Source organism: Elaeis guineensis, chromosome 1 (genome assembly GCF_000442705.2).
Source record: "Elaeis guineensis isolate ETL-2024a chromosome 1, EG11, whole genome shotgun sequence".
In the NCBI taxonomy this organism is placed as follows: Eukaryota; Viridiplantae; Streptophyta; class Magnoliopsida; order Arecales; family Arecaceae; genus Elaeis; species Elaeis guineensis.
The window spans coordinates 145,888,696-145,907,895 of NC_025993.2; the positions used below are offsets into that span (position 1 = coordinate 145,888,696).

The 19,200-nt window shown below is 39.0% G+C and overlaps 1 protein-coding gene across 1 annotated transcript; it reads right to left on the bottom strand.

The window, feature by feature from the left end:
* Nucleotides 1-4,054: 4,054 nt before the first annotated feature.
* LOC140851435 (protein SUPPRESSOR OF NPR1-1 CONSTITUTIVE 4-like) lies at nt 4,055-6,737 on the bottom strand. Its single transcript, XM_073242956.1, has 3 exons — nt 6,480-6,737; nt 5,280-5,576; nt 4,055-4,586 (listed from the first exon to the last, which is right to left on the bottom strand). Exons 1-3 carry the CDS (start codon nt 6,598-6,600, stop codon nt 4,366-4,368), a joined length of 639 nt encoding a protein of 212 aa, XP_073099057.1. The 5' UTR covers nt 6,601-6,737; the 3' UTR covers nt 4,055-4,365.
* Nucleotides 6,738-19,200: the final 12,463 nt, after the last annotated feature.

Below are 19,200 nucleotides of genomic sequence, written 5' to 3' on the forward strand. Positions count from 1 at the left end.
TTGGTACTTTCAACACATTGCGGATTTCTGAATATTTTTATGAGCTCGAATTGGGTCAGTTGAGCTCGGGGTGCTGATTTTGATGAAATTGATTTGGCAGAATTCAAAACAACCTTTTCACCTTGATGTATGAAAACATCCATTGAAGGATATCACACCAAATTTGATCAGAGTAAGCCGCAAAACTAAGAGGAACTAGACATCGCTACTTAACAGGCAGCATGGTCTTATCTACCCAGGCAACCTTATATGGATTAGGATGTGGTCCGGGTTTAAGACCTAGATGATTAATTGCTGATTCAGAAATACATTAATGCAACTTCTGCCATTTGTAATGACTTTGCAACTTTTGTCGCCATATGTTGTGTAAGTGTGAAAAATGGATGACCGTCGCCCATCATTTTCTCTCCTAGGGTGAGCTAGGACACCCTCATGACTTGTAAAGGCATGCTTTCATCAAATTGATCAACCTGATCAAATGCCTCTTCGTCACTAGGGATGTCTACTGCCATGTGTTCAACTGCTTCTATGTCTTCAGCATCCTCAACATCTTGTTGAACCACAAGATCCGTTCAGGACACTCGTAAGCATAATGTCCTACCCGATGGCATTTGTAGCACTTGCCGGTATATTTTCTTGTTTAACAAAGGCTACCCTTTCCCTTTAAAGTCTATGTTTGGTTTATTTTGCATGCTGCCCGAATTTTTTGTGTCCCTATCAGACCATTTTCTTAGGATTCAACTCCCCAATTTGGAAAGTAGACCTTCTAGCATATGTTCGGGAAAAATTTTCTGTACTCCAACACAAGTTGGAAAGCCTCTCAATGTTTTCAGCTCTATGTGGTGCAATTTTGCGCTGCAAGTCCTCTCGTAGCCTTTTACGAAATTGTGAAAGGATCATTTGCTCATCCTCTCATACATCACAACGAACACAGTTCGTCAAACTTGTTCATGTATTCTGTTACGAAAATGAATCTTATTTAAAGCTAGCAGTTGATCGAATATATTTTGTTTATAAGTTGGGGAAAAGTACTCTTCTCTTAGTTTTGCCTTCATTTCAACCCACAAGGTGATGGGCTCTTAACCAATTCACTCTAAATGCCATTCGACACCAATCGAAAAATGCATGGCAGCATCGATTAATTTCATTTTTCGCAAACCAAACTCGACGTTCATCCGACATTTCATACCAGTCAAAAAACTGATCCATGTCAACGAGCCAATTGGTAAAAATTTTAGGATCTAATTTTCCTATCAAAAGTAGGTGCATCTATTTTAACCTTGTTCATGATGTCATCTCGAGGGCCTAAATTTTCTTGAAAGAGTGGGTTATTTCGTGGAGGAGTTCGCATAAGTTGTCTCCTAAAATTATTTTTAGTGTGACCTACGATCCCATTGGCAATTTCTTGCGCTACATTATTTAAGGCAAGTTTATTTTTGCATTCCTGAGTTGCTTCTAGAATGGAACCCTATCTTTGATGTCTTGTATGTCGGTAGATAGTTCATTCAATTTTAACAAAATTTTACTAAATAGATCTTCGAGATCTGCAGGAGTGTCATCTCTGAACTTTGTTCCTGCTCTAGTTGTCACAATTGAAACCAAGCTCTAATATCAAAGCTGATGCAGGGTAAAAGTCTAGGGATGATATATCTAAAATTAAAACTTAGTGCAATGCAAATCCTAAATGCAAAATTGAAATCTAAATTCGACGCAAGTTAATTTTGAAAATGAAATCTTATAAAAATACTAACAGCAGAAACTAGAGAAATAAAATTAAACAAGAAAAGAATTAGAAAGGTTGAAAATTTATCATGGCTCGCAAGGATTGTTGTCAATTCTGCTCAAATATGGAGTTCATTTAAATTTCTGTGATGTTCAAACCTTCGCTTTTCCGTTAGATGTCGAATCCAAAGGTGGGAGGGTTCAATGTTTCTAGACTTGGTGATGAGAATCGAAGAAGTCGACACGGCAAAAGTTGTGGAGCTATGATCGGGATGGCACGGTGGTAGATCGGTGTTGGGTTGGTGTCAGGATCGGTGGTGGATGCAACTCGACTGAGGGAAGAATGAAGTGAACAGAATAGTGGAAAGGAATTTGGGAGTCACTCCCATATGGCCTCACACCATTCGACGCAAAGTGCAAAGGCAAACATTTAAGAGAAAAAAAAAAATTTTTCTTCATCTTTCGTGAATACCATGCATCCTTATTTATAGATCATTAGTTTAACAAATTTATGAAACTAACTGGATAACAACTAAACAAATTCAGAAATAACAACTTGAAACAAATCCCTAACAAAATATCCAAAATAATAACTTGAAACAAATCCCTAATAAAATATCCAAAATAATAACCTCAAACAAATTTCTAACACCTAATGGATCTGGTCACATTCATTGAATGTGGACAAACTCAACCAGGGGTCATGGGTGCAAGCCCGTCATCAAGCTAGATGCTCGAATTTCGAAGACAATGGTGCACGTAGGTTCAAAACATGTCCAATTCTGCATCAGAGCCTAGTCCCAAAGAGAGAGGGGACCAGCCAACAAAGCAATCCCAAGACTGGTCAAATCAATGACCAGGACCTAGCTAGGGAAATGACTAGTCTCACCATCACCAGTCCTAGAGAACACCAAAGAAAGCTCCTACTCGAAGAACAAATCAAGGGAGCCCAAGAAAGGGGGTGACGGCCCCATGAAGAGTTGGGGACCGATTTGACCCGCCAGCTCGATGAAATGAATGAGCATCCGACCTGGGTCATGGAGGAGGTGAAGGAAAAGAGGGTCAACACTTCAAGCGAGCCTCTCCTTGACAACATGCCAGCTTTCACTGAGCAAATCGTGGCAGAACCTCCTCTTGAGATTCAAGATGCCCCAAATGGACCTATATGATGACATGACAGACCCCATCAACCACCTAGAGTCCTAGGAACTCATGCTGCTGCATGAAGCTTTTGATGCAAGCATGTGTCATGCCTTCACAGCCACCTTGAAGATGGCTATTCGAGCATGGAATTCCGACCTTCAACCACACTCGACCAGCTTGTTTGATTGACAAAGTCAGAGGTTTTTCAAGCACTTATCAGTGGTCATAATCACCAGAAGACCTCTTCCAACTTGATAAATATCAAGCAGAGGAAGGATGAGAACCTCCGTGAGTTCATTAACTGCTCCAACTCTGAAGTACTAGAGGTTTGTGATCTTGATCCAGCCGTGGCTATAGCAGCCCCGATGAATCGCCTAAATAACTCTCCATTCTGCTTCTCCCTATCCAAAAGGTCCTCCAAGGACCTCACAGAGCTCCTCACACAAGCTGTGCATCAATGCCAATGATACAATGAATGCTTGGAGGGAGTCAGGCAATGATCAAGCAGAGAAGAAGAGGAAGGGTCAAGATGATGAGAAGGCCCACCACAAGAAGAAGAAGCCCATGGAGCAGAAGGAGACCCTGCGAAGATCCTCCATGAAAGTTAACTATTAAATGTCAATTAGAACGACATTGTGTATCTTTGATTCATCCTTGGTTCCCTCACAAATGCCCTCCCTCTCTCACTTAAGCATCGAAGAGTCCAGCCGGAACAAAGCTCCCCTTTATTGTATTGCAAATCGATAGAAGCCACACACATCAGTGATCCAGAAATCAACAGCAACATGTTGCATCCTCATTCAGCTCTATTCATGCCCAATGTAATATCAAGCTAGGTAAGATTGTCAATGCAAGTGAATGTTTTGGTGTAAAGTCCTTCAATCCCTAAAACTTTGGGCATAGGGACACTGCCAAAGTATTAAGATGTCATAAATTGACAGTGGCATGCCTCTGAAAGGATCAAGTAAGGAAAAGGCAATGGTACAAAATATCTGAAAAAAGTGCAAATTTTATTGTGTGGGTGAGTGTCCCATTTTTTTTTTGCTGTTGTTTTTGTTTTGGTTTTGGGGGGGTGGGGGGGGGGTGTGATGTGGGTGGCTGTATATTCTAGTTATTGAGTTATTCTAGCTTTGATTATGATAGATCTTGCGACAAAGAGTCCTTCCCACATAAAAGGATTAGTTCTTTCTGCAGCTGCTTCTCAGTAACATAACTCATGCCATGTATCCTCTTAAATTTTTATTGTTTGCATATTCTGCATCAATGATAGATTTGCTCCTACACCTGCCTTCTATAAATTTCTTTGAGATATAAATGATATTTGATAACTGGACAAAAACACCCTTTTTACATTTGTATTTAGAAGATCATTTTTCTATCTTTTCATTGTTTTGTACAATAGAGAAATTTGTTGACAATGATCTGGATGGCTTTGCTCTTCTCTGCACAGACTACCTCTAAAGCTGAATATCATGTGACTTTTCTTTTTTGTAAATGTGACTACTGTGACCATACTTCTCCCCAATTGTGCCATGTCAATCCGAGCCTGCAAGATATATGCATGATACAAGAGGAACATACCCCTGTATGCATATGTTCATCCATGCCAATTCCAGGTGGCAAGAACCAGCAATGCAGATTGAGACTTGCTAACACTGACCCAGAACAAGGTTGGGCATGTGACCAGCATGGAACGGCAAAGCACACACACCATGGAATAGCTACAATATATGGTAGTTCAATCATTTTTATGTTATAAAACTTCCATAACATTAGCATTCACCCTTTGACTCCCCATTAACTAAATCATCAATGGATAACATGCATGACCAGACCTACTTGTGAATGTAGATTATCATTGCATGTATAATAAGTATAGAAAGGCAAAGATTAACATGGGACAAAATAAACAATGAATCTGTACAGAATTAAATAGAGAATACTGATCGATATGTTGATAAGAAAAATTCCTATGTACCAAGAAAAGAAACAAATTTAACCCAGATAATTATTATAACATTTTAACAACAGAAAATGGCACAAGTCATCTGAAATACCTAATCCTCTTAATGTTTCTAACCAGTAAGATTGCAATCATGCCTATGAACAAGAAGTGTTGCACGATTCAAAAAGTTGTGCAAGGAAAATTTTCATTTTTAGATGTTCATTTTTATCATTATCACTGCTATTCCATGGTCAACCCCATTTTAAACAATTAGGAGTACATATATGTGCTTTTGCCAAATGGCTTTCTCAACTACTGGAAGTTCAAATATGTGATTTTGTAAAATTGGTGAAGTGTCAATAAGGTTGAACAAAAACCAAGATAGAAAGATTCTAATTTGACACCTTTAAGTTAAAATGGATCATGACAGAGTGTAAGAAGCTAAAAATAACTCTGTTTCTTCACTTACATGCAACAGACTGTGTTAGCTCGCTCAATGTATAGTCCACAGAGAACCAGCCTGGTGTACGCACGCCATTAACATCATAAACCTTCTCTCGGCTAGGATAAACACTTGCAATGTTAGTGCAGTTGTTTAATTTTATATCCGGTACACAAATCCCAACTTTATCCATTGTTAATTGCACATCACACCAAAGAATTGTATCACTTGAGCTAATAGCAAGTGCAAACTGGAAGGCATATGCACTGGAATCAGGAAAAAGCCCTGAAAAGCCTCCCTTAGCTATGATTGCAGGGGCATTACCTGCTACATAGAAAACTGTTTGTTAGTTTTCAAGAAAGCCCAAAGAAAAAAGAAAAAAGAAAGAAAGAATAAAACACTAGAAATTTAAATTTAAATGCTTTTTCCATCAAAATCAGATCGATATATAATTGACAAGATTATGAATTACATCATTATCAGGAAAAAGCCAGTAACGTTAGATCTCCAAAAACAAACTCAAGGCTACAAGCCATTGTTTTCGAGGAAGAATCCTGATCTCCAGTCGGTTAAAAACTTCTGATTAGCCAATTTTGATGGATAGGAATGCAAAAAGTTCAAATTAAGGCTTCTATTAGTAGGACATGCCAAAAAATACTTGTATTCTCTCGTATCAACCTAATCTCTCCCTTCAATTCCCTCAAACAACCTCACAAAAGTTCTTCTAAAAGTAAAAAAATCCCAAAACTAAAACCCCCTAACTATCTTCACTACGAATGACTTTCCCCCTCAATTCTCTGGAACATCGCGGAGATGAAACTCGCCCCCACCCCACCAAAAAAAAAAATCATATTCAAATATATCCAAATAGAATCTCTTCATGGAATCCTATAAAAAGTAAGTCAGACATCCATATTTGGAAAACGCACAACAAATTTATAAGCTTCCGCAATTTTTTTCTCTTTAAGCCCATCGAAACAAAGTAGCCCGAAAAGATTCACATAAAAAAAAATCCGTAAAATTTTCTCAGTTTAAAAAAAAAAAAAAAAAGAGAGAGAAAGAGAAAGAAAGCACCAAAATTCAAGCACAAAGAACAGGAAGGAGAAAGAAAAAAAGAAAAGAACTTCCTTCAGCTCCACTCGCCGAAATTAATCCCACCAAAGAACCAAACCTCCAAAAAAATAAATAAATAAAGGGCAGGGGGTTGAAGAAGGAGTTTGTGTGTACCGCTTAAGGTTTGCCAACGTGAGGAATTGGTCCCCTGGGCGGTGACCAGACCCAGGTGCTGTACTGCCAGGAAGAATGCCACTAGGAAGGAGACCTCCCAGCCTGAGCTCCTCCCCCTCATTGCCACCACCACGACACAGAGAGAGAGAGAGAGTAGCAAGTTGGGTTCTTTCCCTGCAACAGAGGCTCCAAGATCAGTACAATCGGAGGAGAGATACGATAGGGTTTTTCTTTTTCTAGTCAGGTCCAGGGACGTTTGTATTTTTATACAAGACTTGGAAGTTTATTTCCAACGTTCTTCTTCAAGGACTGCTGTTTTTTTTATTATTATTATTTTCTTTTTCTTTTTTTTTTTTTTTCTTTAAGAGAAAGGAAAGGAAAGGAGATGCTGACCGCTGACGATGAGGCATTAATTTTTGGATAGAATAGACTGGTTTTTATTTCGTCATCGGCGTCTGGCGGCTGGAGCCGAGCCGCGGGGGTGGGAAAGGCTTTTGAGAACTTTTGACCGTTGTCTCAAGGCTGAGGACGCGATCACCGCGAGCGCGGCGGGCCATCGTCCCGTCTAATTTGATGAGTGACTTGTGAAATGCTAGAGAGATGGTTTGTAACTAACCTTTTCGGTTTACCGTTGGTTTGGTGATTTTACAATGGTGACTTGATCGGTGAAAATTCATGGCAAAATGTAGTTTTGTTAATGCAGACCCCCACGTCAGTCATTCACTGTAATTATTTACACCTGTACAAAGGGGAGGTGTAGAAAGAGAAGCTGTACGCACGAGAACGTACTTTTAAATTCTTTATATATGACAATACAGTTTATCATCATTGCATTAAGCTTTTCCTTATCGATACTTCTTGTGGTGTCCATAAGAAAGTGCAGTTTATGAACAAAAGGTTCACTGCTTATGTTTATGAATAAGAGTCATTTTTCCTCTCGATGGAAAATTTTTCAAGAGAATTTGCACAAATTCACTACTCACTAGGTTGCAGAGATTTCTGCATCCGGCAGCTGATGCATCACCCGTGCAGCCCCTTTGTCCGTTTGTACTGCCTACGATACTATGGGACATCAAATGATGCATGGCCGTGTCATTATTGTTTTATCTTTATTCGTCATAAAAGTACCAGGGGATGGGAAAGGAGGACGCACGAGCTGCCACTGGATTTGGTGTTTGCGTGAATACAGATGAATAAGACGACAAAAGAAATGCATTTGGTCACGGGATTCACTTGCGCGTTGCCAGTTGCAAAACCCGAAGGCGTACGCAATCGACCAGTCCCGTCCCGTCCCCCCGCATTTGAATATATATTAAATTGGTATGGGAGGATGCACGCCTCCTTTATTTGAACAGCCTCCCCAAGTTGGCCAGCCACCGGAAACTCGGAAGAGATGGGCGGCAAGGCCACTATCCGGTGGAGGAAGCACAAGTCGATGGACTCTCACTGTATCCTCGGTCAGCTTCCACGCGGAGTCTGAGCCTAGCCGCCATTTCCTCCAACGTGGCGACGATCCGAGCCGAGACAGCAAATAGCAGCCACGCGTCGGAAAGAATGGTGACGAAGGCCGTGAGACGCCGGATGCTTAAGGTGTGGGCCCAGTTGGAGGCCGCGCGAGAGCGAGGCCTTTACGTGGCTGGCGGACAGCCCATGGTGACAACCTGATCAGGTGGGGCCCTTGCTCACCAAAATCGGAATAATCGGACCGGATTCACTGGAATGCCACCATTTTCACTACAATTATCTTTGTTTTGATTTTTTTTTTTTTTTTTTTGGTAGTAACTTGGTTTTGATTTTTTTTCTTTTTTTTTTATTTTTTTTTTTTATTTTGGCAAAGGGGTTTTGAGCGCATGATGGAAATTGGCTTCTGCTTTTCGTGAGACATGCAAGATATTTAAGTTCTACTTCCACATAAATAATCTTTTAAAATAGTATAAAAGTAGTAGTCCTACCTCATATTGATGCTGATTGATTTTTTTTTTTGGGTAGAACATTAGCTTGTATATACTGACATCCACCAGTGTCCAAAACAAACATTGGTTGAGCCTGGTCAACCTTTAGGCAATTTCCAAAGAATGAGTCCTCCATCAAAACAAAGCGTGACTCCCGTGCGAAGTCCTCGCCAAAAGTGACATCCATGTTTTGCCAAACCTATGTTCCATAATCACAATTTTTTTCAGAAAAAATCCCTTTGCCCATATCCTCTTAACAATAAGCAGATGAATATAAGACGAAATTATCGAGCAGGAACCGAATGGGATCCCAGCACAAGCCAGATGGCAGGTGGCGCCCTTGGGCTTCATGCAGAACGCAAGATGGTGGGCCCCACGTGGTAGGTCCCGCAGTCGCGTCGTCCACGTTGGCCACTCCGTGTGGGGCCCATCTCCCAGTGGAACCCGCGGTGCGCGCCCGTCTTGGGTGCGGAGGGAAAGCTGGACCGCACCAGCAGCCGCGTCAAGTGTTGGATGCGAGCTCGAGATGGTGACGAAGGGAGAGGACTCCCGAGGAGAAGACCAGTTTTAGATTTTAATAGTAAGGGACTAAAGAAAAAAGAAATGTCGGAATTAGAAGGAAGCATATGAGACATTCTCATTCTCAATAATAAATTAACGATATATTGATATCTATTGGGTGGGTCACGAGAGAGCGTGGAACTTTCAATCATGAACTTGTTAAAATATTTAGTCAATTGGCTCCAAATATTGGACCAAGTACGCTACCGCGTCATAATGAATGATCGTTGGTAGGCGAATGCTGGAAACATTTAAGAGTTCGACAGTTTGTGACACCACATGTAGCCTTCTCCTAATGCCCCTTATTTGACCTAGAGTTTTTTTTTCACCCTATTTTTTTGAGGAAAAAAAAAAGGAAAAAGATAGGCAACATCCTCAATATCTCATCGAGTCCCAGCGATTCAATAAACCCTGCAAGTCCGCATCAATACCACTTTTATTATATAGTCAGATTAGCAACCAAACTTCTAGACTGTAATAAAGTAAAGCTCCGAGCTTGCACCAATACTCATCCATTTTTTCTTAAATATCTTAGTAATTATTGTGTATCCCAGTTTCTATTTTTTCTTGCTCCTTAAAAAAAAAATACTTGTTTATATTTCGTATTGTTGATCCAGATTTGATCCACCTGATGATGCTTTCAATCCTTAAAGATCTCACAGACACCTGACATTATGACATAGATGATTTGGAACATGCATTATTTGATATATTATTGTCATTGGATATTAGTCAATTACATAAAATCAACCCCTAGACGAGGCTTATATCATCGATGTTCTGCCGATTTCATCTCATCTCATCTTCGTCCTGATTCTTTATGAGCTATGCTATAGTTCGAAAGCTCAAAGAAGTCGTTGGCACGTTGAGCATTCTGAATTAGCACTTGATTATAACGATCTTTATTTCTTTACATGGATAGCTGGCCCCATAACCAATTGTCAATGATCCGTCAACAATCTACTACTCCGACTTATGATGATTGCTAACCGCTGAACAAATTTTTTTCTATAAAAAAAAAAAAAAAAATTTCATTATTTTTTTTATCTTTTTCTATTATTCTTCCTTTTCAACTGCCACTAACTTAAATATCGAAGGATTCTCTATAGGAGAACCTTCTATCTTTTTTTTTTGATATATGCAGTTTTTTTTTTAAGATTGTTAGGATTCTGACGGTCTAATCCAACTGGACGCAGAATTTGAGCTATAATATTCCATCGGAAAGGTACAGCAACGCCTACTGATGCTTTGCTACCTATCTCATATTTTTTTTTCATTTTTAATGACTTATAGCAATCAATAATCTTTTAGAAAAATCACAAATCATGATTTTATTTATTTATTTAGTTAAGACCAAGATTCTGAGAGGCAAGGAAGTCCAAATATTATCGCAGAAGAAAGAGGCATCAATTGCGACCTCCTCGTTTCGATTCACATGGAACAAAATCTGTAGATGGCAACTCGACAACTGGCACATATGGGAGATGTTGACCTCCATTGTGTATATGGGACCATGATCATCTTCCATGGGACCATCATCCTTGGCAGGCATCGATGGCGAATGATGAAGAGTTAAAGACTATGATTTGAGATGGAGATTTGTGGGGTTGACTCGAAGTCACCGGGTTTAGCATTCTTCAAGCTTCTCTCGGGCTTGATTTATTTTGCAATCTTGACTGGGTCATAAACCTATCACATCGCATTCAGAAAGAGATCGTATTCGGAAAGAGGCAAAACTTTTTGACCGGATCCAATGCGACCAATTAGAATAGGCCTAGGCCTAATTCTGTCTTCATCCTTACCCAAGGAGAAAAAAAAAGGAAAAATTCTGTCCACATGACCTGGTCAATCAATTTATGAGATTTACGTAAAAGATGAGATATGTGATTAGTTGAGACATTTAACTATGTGTGTGTATTGAGGATTATTGACTAAATAGCGATAGAAATTTGAATCGGCTTGAGATGGCACATTATTTCTTCTAAACTAAACACCAATACTCTCTTTAGCAACTCATGCATTCCAATCATCCATGTTTTTGTGCCATAATTTGCGGTCGAATCAGTTAGTTTGTTAGCCTCTGCTAATTGAGCTGGGAATCTTTGTAGTTTAGACATGAAATTAGGAAAAATTAAATTTTGGATCAAGGCCATTCATGCATATATAATGCAGCAATCATAGTCTGATAAGCCCTTCATGATATACGAGATCGTGCATTTCATAATATTGTCATCAAATAACAACTATCATGTAATTTAACGAAAGAGTCTGGACTCAAGCCAGACTGGAGAGGATCTCAAGCCACAATAATTATTCTACCTGAAATGCTTGGATTCATGATGCTTATCTTCGCTTCTTTTGTCATCTTAGTCACCTTTTTCAGTGTACAGAGCCAGTAACTAATATGACAGGCAGTGGATGGAAGAACGCACTGCAACAGTTCAAGACATATCAGATATTAGGAATATCTAACATTATCATGATCCATAATCTCTGATAAAATTTGCAATCCCCATGCTCACCTTTTAGACATCCTTTATTTTATAGATCTACTTATTAGAACATTCTCATGATTTGTATTGCAATTGTCGCTTCGAGTAGGACAAAAGACACAAAATGAATGGAAGAAGACACTACAGCAGTATGAAGGAGTTTCAGATATTATGTTACAAATAATATCTAACACTATCATGATCCATGATCTCTAATAAAGTTTGCAACCACATGCTAGCCTTTTACGAATCCTGTATTATTTTTTATGCCCTGTAATTTGAGCATCTTAACGATTTCCATTGTCAAGTAGACGAGTGCTTGCCTTTCCACATGCCCACTATGATACATGGAAGGTGAACAAACTTTTTGTTGTGATAAGTAATGGAGGTTCGGAGATCTTTATAACGGAAATTGACACAATTCGCATAGGTTCTCAGCTTCAGAATGTACATAGTTGTGATTAAAAAAAGAAAAAAAAAGGTATAATGAGGACATATTTAGCAAAACGATTTTTTTAACTATCCAAAATGGAAACTACCAAGAAATTGTAAATTCTTTTGATCTATTGCTTGCTAAAACAAAAACCGGGTGATATAGTGATGGTATTCATTGTTTAACCATTAAGCTTCTTGTATTTCTATTTCATTTGTTCTTTTGAGCAGGACAAAAAAAGTGAGTGGTCCGCACTTTTTCTTTCATTGCATAAAAGAAACAAAAAAAAAAATGTTTTTTTTTTTTTTTGTAAACTCAGAAAAACAGTATTTTTATCAAATCTTTTATCGATGATGTGTTAGAACCCATGGTTTCTTCATCATCAAGAAGGGGGGGGGAACGAAAAGAAAGACGTGCTACGACACATGGTCGAGTATCTATGGAACCCATCAACTATCTACAGCCGCTTATTGGTCAATGACCCAAACATGAGAATAACGGTGGAGCCAGCTTCAATGATGAACTGGCATGAGACCCGTGCTACGCCATAGGCCTTAACAAATAGAAGGCAAAGTCAAAAATATCCTCCATCTTCGGCGCTTTCAGAACGTTTATCCAAACTGTATAAATATCAAAGAAAGTTATTGAAAATGTGATTAAATTATAAAAATTTATCAAAAAAAATAAAAATATATAATGGCAAAATATCTTGAATATAATTTTTTCATTAGCGGCATTGTTGGTGACTTTCTGTATGGATAATAAAAATTATTTATATTTCTTCTTTCGAAATAAAATTTTAGATAATTTTCTTGAAAATATCCATACTGAGAAATTTTAATTAAATTAATTTACGTAATTATAATACATTATTAAATTAGTATCATAATAGCACATTGCATCTAATTTTATAAAAATAAAATTAAACAAATCATAAACAATAATTTAAAAAAATGCATGCACAACTAAATTAAATCAAACCCTATACATATGTATGTGTATATATGCACATATCTATGTATATATGTATATATGTATGTATGTATGTATATGTGTATAAATACATGCCTAACATAGAACCCAAACCATCATCTACTATCCTAATTATTTTTTTTAAATTTATTGACAATATACATATCCTTTAGACTATTATATATAAATATTCAACACAAAACCAAACAAAAAAAAGAAAAAAAAATAAAAAACATAACAATTCACTTATACCAAAATTATGAGGACGTCTGCATAGAAATCAGTTTAAAATCGATCTTTCATATATTTTCTAAACGGCCATCCATATATTTTTTTTTATATTCCATCGATTTTATGCATCCTAGATGCATACTTTTATTATGCGCCTCCCTTCTTACAAACCCTAAATCTAATTCCTTTAATCATTTACCCATCACCGCCGCTTCCCAACCCTATCTCGGTATCTCCCAACCACTAGCCTTTGCTCTACTCACCCCATCAATGCCGCTCCCCTAATCCCCTCTCCTCTCCTGCTCTCTCTCGAGCACCATCCTTTTCCTCGCTTATCCCACCACCACCCCTTCCCCAACTCTCTCCTCTCCCACTTTCTCCCTACCACTAGCTTTTTTCTAACCTACCCCACGATCAGGATTTCCACAACCCCCTCTCTTCTCTCTCTATCGGTGGAGCTAATGTTCTAAAGATGAGTATCGTCCAGCAAGCTACCTCAATGGTTTGATTCCTCCTTTCTTGCCTCCTCCAGCATAGAGACGCAGATGGTCTGTTCCGAGACAAGAACCAGGTATTTTTCATCCTCTCAATTTTATTTTTTTCGACTTCCTCATTAATAATTACTCTTTTTGTCACAACCCAAATTCGGAATGTAACATGACCATGCTATCGAGAAGTATCGCCCTCAATAGCACGAAACATATTAATCATAATCAGCTAAAATCTATCATAAATAAAATATAATAAGAGATTCAATTTCATTATCTGTCAAGTAAATAAATCCATATTGGTTATAAAGCATCTAAATCCAAAATCAAATATCAACATATGTCTTACAATTTATAAAAATTCACTACAAGTCCATAATCATTCTATAAATTATGATTCAGCTACAAGATCTTCAAGCTCGCCAGCATAGACCTTTAAGCTTGGATCATCCTTCATTCCTAATCTTATTCATCTATAAAAAAAAAAAAAAAAGATATGAGTTACACCAACTCAGTAAGTAAATCTTACACATTCTTATTCGGATCAAATATAAGTTTAAATATTCATCAATAAATCATTCAAGAAAATGATTATCATTGGAACATAAAATCTTTATAATAACAGTATATTATAAATCAATCATACCTTTATATATGCATAAATCATGCAATTTACATAGACATAGTTTTCAATGCATAGCATAAATAAATTCATAAATCATGTTAATTTTATAGATAAAGTCATAAATTACTTGTTATTTTATCACATCATAATTCTTAATAATTCTCTCAGACTAAATGCTAAGATTACTTTATACCCGTAACGGGGTTATAATCAAATCATACCAATTACTATAACCCATTGATGAGGGCCGTATGTTGAGCTATTGTAATCCGCTAGCAAGAGCCATGTGTAAGACTACTATAATCCACTGACGAGGGCCATATGCCAAGCTACTCTAACCCATCGGCAAGGATCGTGTGCCAAGCTATGATAATCTGCTGGTGAGGACCGTATACCTACTATTATAACACACTGGTAAGATCATACATAGCTATCTAAGAGTCTATAGTCATACTTCTTAAATTATATTTTTTTAAAACAAATATTTTCAAATCATACTATATTGAATCAGCTTGAGAGTCTATAAGCAGGCATCCATGCACCTTCGCCTTGGCAGCTCGGGACAAGAACCCCATGCATGTTGGAGAGCTCACTCTCGCCAGCGCCAGCAACGATGCTGGAAGCGACCATATCCCATCAATCCCCATACCTCCTTCAGTGCATTAATAGCAATAGCTAAAAAGAAGAAGATGATGCAGGCGTTCATGTAGTTCATAGGGAGGGAAGAGAAGCCCTTAACTCCGAGCAATGCTATTTTCCCGATAGACCTGGGCATATGGTGCTGGGTACTCCGAGCCCCTGCTCACCATAGGAGAGGCCGTGTAGAAGATCCAGAAGATCGACTAGTGGAGAGTCAATGCACCCTATGGCGGTACCCACGACCTGGCTATCAAACATAAACCTTGGCCAACGCTAGCGTGAGGTAGCTGATCTTGGCAAGCTTGGCGTAGCTGGATGCAAGGAAGTTGTCGGTGAGGCTAATGCCGTAGGAGTTATAGAAGGTGAGGATGGGGACGATGAGGTACACAATAATGATACTGTTATAGCCCAAAATCAGCCCAACCTAGCCCAAGTCCAAGCCTAATCTCAGCCCACCAAAACGAAAAAAAAAAAACAGAGCAAACCGGAAAGAAGACTCCCGATAGGAGTCTTCTTCTCCGGCGAAACCCAAGAAAATCAGGACTCCTAGGATCCCTCAGAGTCCTAGGGTCCTCTATAAGAATACCCCCTCCCTCTTGAGACCGATCATTGGCCTCCTCCCCCTCTTTTCCTCTCCGATTTCCTCGAATTAGAGCCGCAGACACCGTCCGATTTCTCGCCGTATTGCTCGCCGGCGAGGTCTCCGGAGGCTGAGGTAAGTTTCCCTCTTCCTCCCTTCTTTCTTTTCCTTCCTCCCCGTGCATTGTGCGCGCTGCCGGCGACGAGAGTCGCCAATTTCCGGTCGGGGAAAGAGACCTCTGTTTTGGTCTCTTTCCCGTGGATTTTTCCGGCACCGGCGATCGAAATCGATCGCCAGCCCCGCCCCTCCGTGATCGGGGGAATGGCCCCCATCGGTCACCGGCCTCCGCCGCGGCGGCCATGGCCCGAACGGCCGGTCAAGGCTGGAGAACCCCCACCGTCCCCTGTTCGGCACGGGAAGAACCAAGAAAAGAAGAAAAGAAGAAAAAAGAAGAAAAAGAAAAGAGAAAGAAAAAAAAAGGAAAAGAAAAGAAAAGAAAATAATAATAATAATATATATATATATATATATATATATATTTATATATATATATATGAACAAATAAGTAAGTAAGTAAATAAATAAATAAATAAAAAAGAAAAATTGAAATTGATGAGAGAGAGAGTTTCTCTCTCTTCTCTCTCTTCTTTTCAGTCTGAACTCTGATTTTCTCTCTCTGGAATTGAACTTTCTCTCTCTATTTTCTCTCTCTAAAATTTTCTCTCTCTAGGATATTTCTCTCTCTTGATGGATTCCTCTCTCTCTAAAGTTATTCCTCTAGGGTTAGCATAGGGGAAGGCTTCATCTGATGATTCTGATCGAGTTTAGAGACGAGTCTGATTTTAAGCGAGATTTTGATTTTGGGATTTGTTAGATTTAATTTTGAATTAAAATTAATAAAAAAATATAATTTTGGATAATAGGCACGGAAGAATCTCCTAGAAGTTAGTCGATCCGTTCATTCAGTGCTCCGTGAAAGGTAAGTAATGAATCATCTTCTCGAGATATTCCATATTTATTCTGAAAATAAATAATTATTCTCTGAAATTATGCATGATTTATGAAATTATGTTTTGAAAGAAAAGTGCTTTTGAAATGTTAAGGTATATCGATTTATGCACATGTTTAGTGAAAGATTATGATATATATTGTGGTACTAAGTGTTTTGATATAGATCGGATTTATGCTCTCAGCCTAACTATGTTTTTGTGGACCCTGCCAGTGGGGGTTGTGCGCTGGTATTTGTGGACCCTGCCAGTGGGGGTTGTGCGCTGGTATTTGTGGATCCTGCCAGTGGGAGTTGTGCGCTGGTATTCTGTGGACCCCGTCAATGGGGGTTAAACGTTGGTCATAGTCAAGGCTGTTGAGTTACGAGTGTTTTTGAATCGAATCGGATTTATGATTATATTATATGTGAATATTTGAAATTATTGGATTTGCATTAAATCAGCATGAAATATATTTTTATGTTTATTTGCAACATTATTCTTGAAAATTATATAATATCTGAAATATCTGGTTGAGATATTTGTTACTTATTGGGCTGTCTAGCTCATTACCTTTCTTTCTATTTTTCAGATTCAGACAATTAATTTCGAGCGTGGGAAGAAATATTAGGACAGAGCTTTTAGAGGCGAGATTTAGCATTGTTAACTTCATTGAACTTAGATCTATTGTCTTTATTGTTTTAGCAAAAATTTTATTGGATGTAAGACATTTGATTTAATTACTTGAATTAAAGTTGAATAATAATTATTTAAATTTATTCCGCTGCGATACATTGATATCGTGATGAGATGCCTTGCATGCTTATGGAGAGAGTTCTTCATGAGTATGCGGCGGTTGCCGCGACCCTCGATTCACAAATCTCGAGTCGGGGGCGTGACAATTAATATGGTATCAGAGCATAAGTGGATAAATTATGACACATAGAATTTGACATAGTATGAGTGTAGGTGGGTAAACATTAGAAATATTGGGACGTTAGAGTATGAGCATCATAATAAATCCATCCTAACAAATAGATAAATGAATCTAATAAGGTTTTACTACTACAAGGTTACCATGCCTCCCCGTAGAATGACAAGAACTACTCAAGGAATTGCAAGAGGTACATCACAACCACGGGATGGTAGCACTCCCCATCTGACCAGTGGCACCCCTCAGGAGGAGGAAGTCGTAGATCCTAATGGGAGTACTTCGAGAGCACGTCAAGAACCAGATATGGCTCAGTTAATGCAGACCCTAATCAGGATGGTACAAGCGCAACAACAAATGCAGCAACAAATGCTTGAACAACAACAAATACAACGAGATACACAACAACATCAGCATCCACCACCACAACATGGAGAGCAACCAGTACAACGGAACAACATTTCAAAATTTAAAAAGCTTGCACCTCCAGTTTTCAAGGGGACTACTGAACCTTTGGAGGCTGACAACTGGATAATGGAAAGGGAAAAGGCTTTCGCTGTCCAAGAATGTCTTGATGAAGAAAAGATTCGATATGCAGCTTATTTACTACAAGGAGAAGCATACAACTGGTGTCAGCGACTACAGCGCAAGCATGAACAAGACGGCGAAATACTTACTTGGGAAAGATTTCGGATTGCATTCTATGATCAGTATTTTCCTCGGAGTATAAGGATTCAGAAAGAGCAAGAGTTTATTTATTTGAAGCAAAAGGGTATGAGTGTGACTGAATATGAAGCAAAATTTATAGAGTTAGCATAATTTGCTCCGAGATTAGTGGATGGTGAGCAAGAACGTGTTCACAAGTTTGAGATGGGACTGAGAACTGAGATTCAAAAACAAGTGGTTCCATATGAATTGACAACTTATGCAGATGTGGTAAACAAAGCACTGATAATTGAAAGGGAAATCAATGAAGAACGCATGGAAAGAGAAAGAAGGCAAAGAAAGAGAGCACAATCAAATGATACACAAGGGCAGAATAATAAAAACATCAAAAGATCAGCTAAAGAAGCAGTAGACAATAAGACTCAACAGATTGATGGTGAGCCGTGCTCCAGATGTGGAAAAAATCATGCAGACAAGGATTGCTATTGGAATACAGGTGCTTGTTTCAAATGTGGTCAGAAGGATCATAAAATTGCTAGCTGCCCGCTAAATACTGAAAATCAAGCTGGCAAAGAACTCATGAAGGACAACATAAGGGTGGCGGACAGATTGCTAAAACCCAGGGAAGAGTTTATGCGCTTACTCAACAGAATACACAGGCTTCCAATGCAATGGTGACAGGTATGAAAAATTTCGAGGACGAAATTTCTTTTTAGGGATGAAGAATGTTATAGCCCAAAATCAGCCCAACCTAGCCCAAGCCCAAGCCTAATCTCAGCCCACCAAAACGAAAAAAAAAAAACAGAGCAAACCGGGAAGAAGACTCCCGATAGGAGTCTTCTTCTCCGACGAAACCCAAGAAAATCAGGACTCCTAGGACCCCTCGGAGTCCTAGGGTCCTCTATAAAAATACCCCCTCCCTTTTGAGACCGATCATTGGCCTCCTCCCCTCTTTTCCTCTCCGATTTCCTCGAATTAGAGCCGCAGACACCGTCCGATTTCTCGCCGTATTGCTCGCGGGCGAGGTCTCCGGAGGCTGAGGTAAGTTTCCCTCTTCCTCCCCTCTTTCTTCTCCTTCCTCCCCGTGCATTGTGCGCGCTGCCGGCGACGAGAGTCGCCAATTTCCGGTCGGGGAAAGAGACCTCTGTTTTGGTCTCTTTCCCAT